The sequence below is a fragment of the Sinocyclocheilus grahami genome, unplaced genomic scaffold, assembly GCF_001515645.1.
Source record: "Sinocyclocheilus grahami isolate Dianchi unplaced genomic scaffold, SAMN03320097.WGS_v1.1 scaffold2600.1, whole genome shotgun sequence".
NCBI classification, from domain to species: Eukaryota; Metazoa; Chordata; class Actinopteri; order Cypriniformes; family Cyprinidae; genus Sinocyclocheilus; species Sinocyclocheilus grahami.
In genome coordinates, this window is record NW_015507779.1 from 8,577 (window position 1) to 8,894 (window position 318).

General features: G+C 42.1%; 1 protein-coding gene across 1 annotated transcript in view; it reads left to right on the top strand.

Moving 5' to 3' along the window:
- Nucleotides 1–318, top strand: part of LOC107575375 (collagen alpha-2(XI) chain-like) — a gene marked incomplete at its 5' end in the record, with an annotated part of 22,150 nt that overhangs the window by 7,659 nt on the left and 14,173 nt on the right. The window contains one exon of the mRNA XM_016261762.1: nucleotides 114–167. Within this exon, the coding sequence (XP_016117248.1) occupies nucleotides 114–167 (54 nt within the window). The remainder of the gene's footprint in view (nucleotides 1–113; nucleotides 168–318) is intronic.

Consider the following 318-nt stretch of genomic DNA (forward strand, 5'->3'; position numbering starts at 1 on the left):
CTAGCAGGACACTGAGCCATTCTGAGATGCTCTGACATTCAGAATGTATAAATATCTTGGATATAAAGAGACAGCCTTCTAATTTATCATGCATCCCTATTGTGTTTTTGCAGGGCCCCAGAGGTCCTCATGGATTGTCTGGTCCTCCTGGTAAATCTGGTCGGAGGGTGAGTCCACTACAGTGTTCATGACTAATGAAAAAGAAAACATGCAGGTTTACTTCGACACAGGCCTTATTTATGGGCCAGAATATCATAGTAACTTCAAAGCAGTAAAAAAAAACACTTCCTAGCAATAACCCAGAACACCCTAGCAACC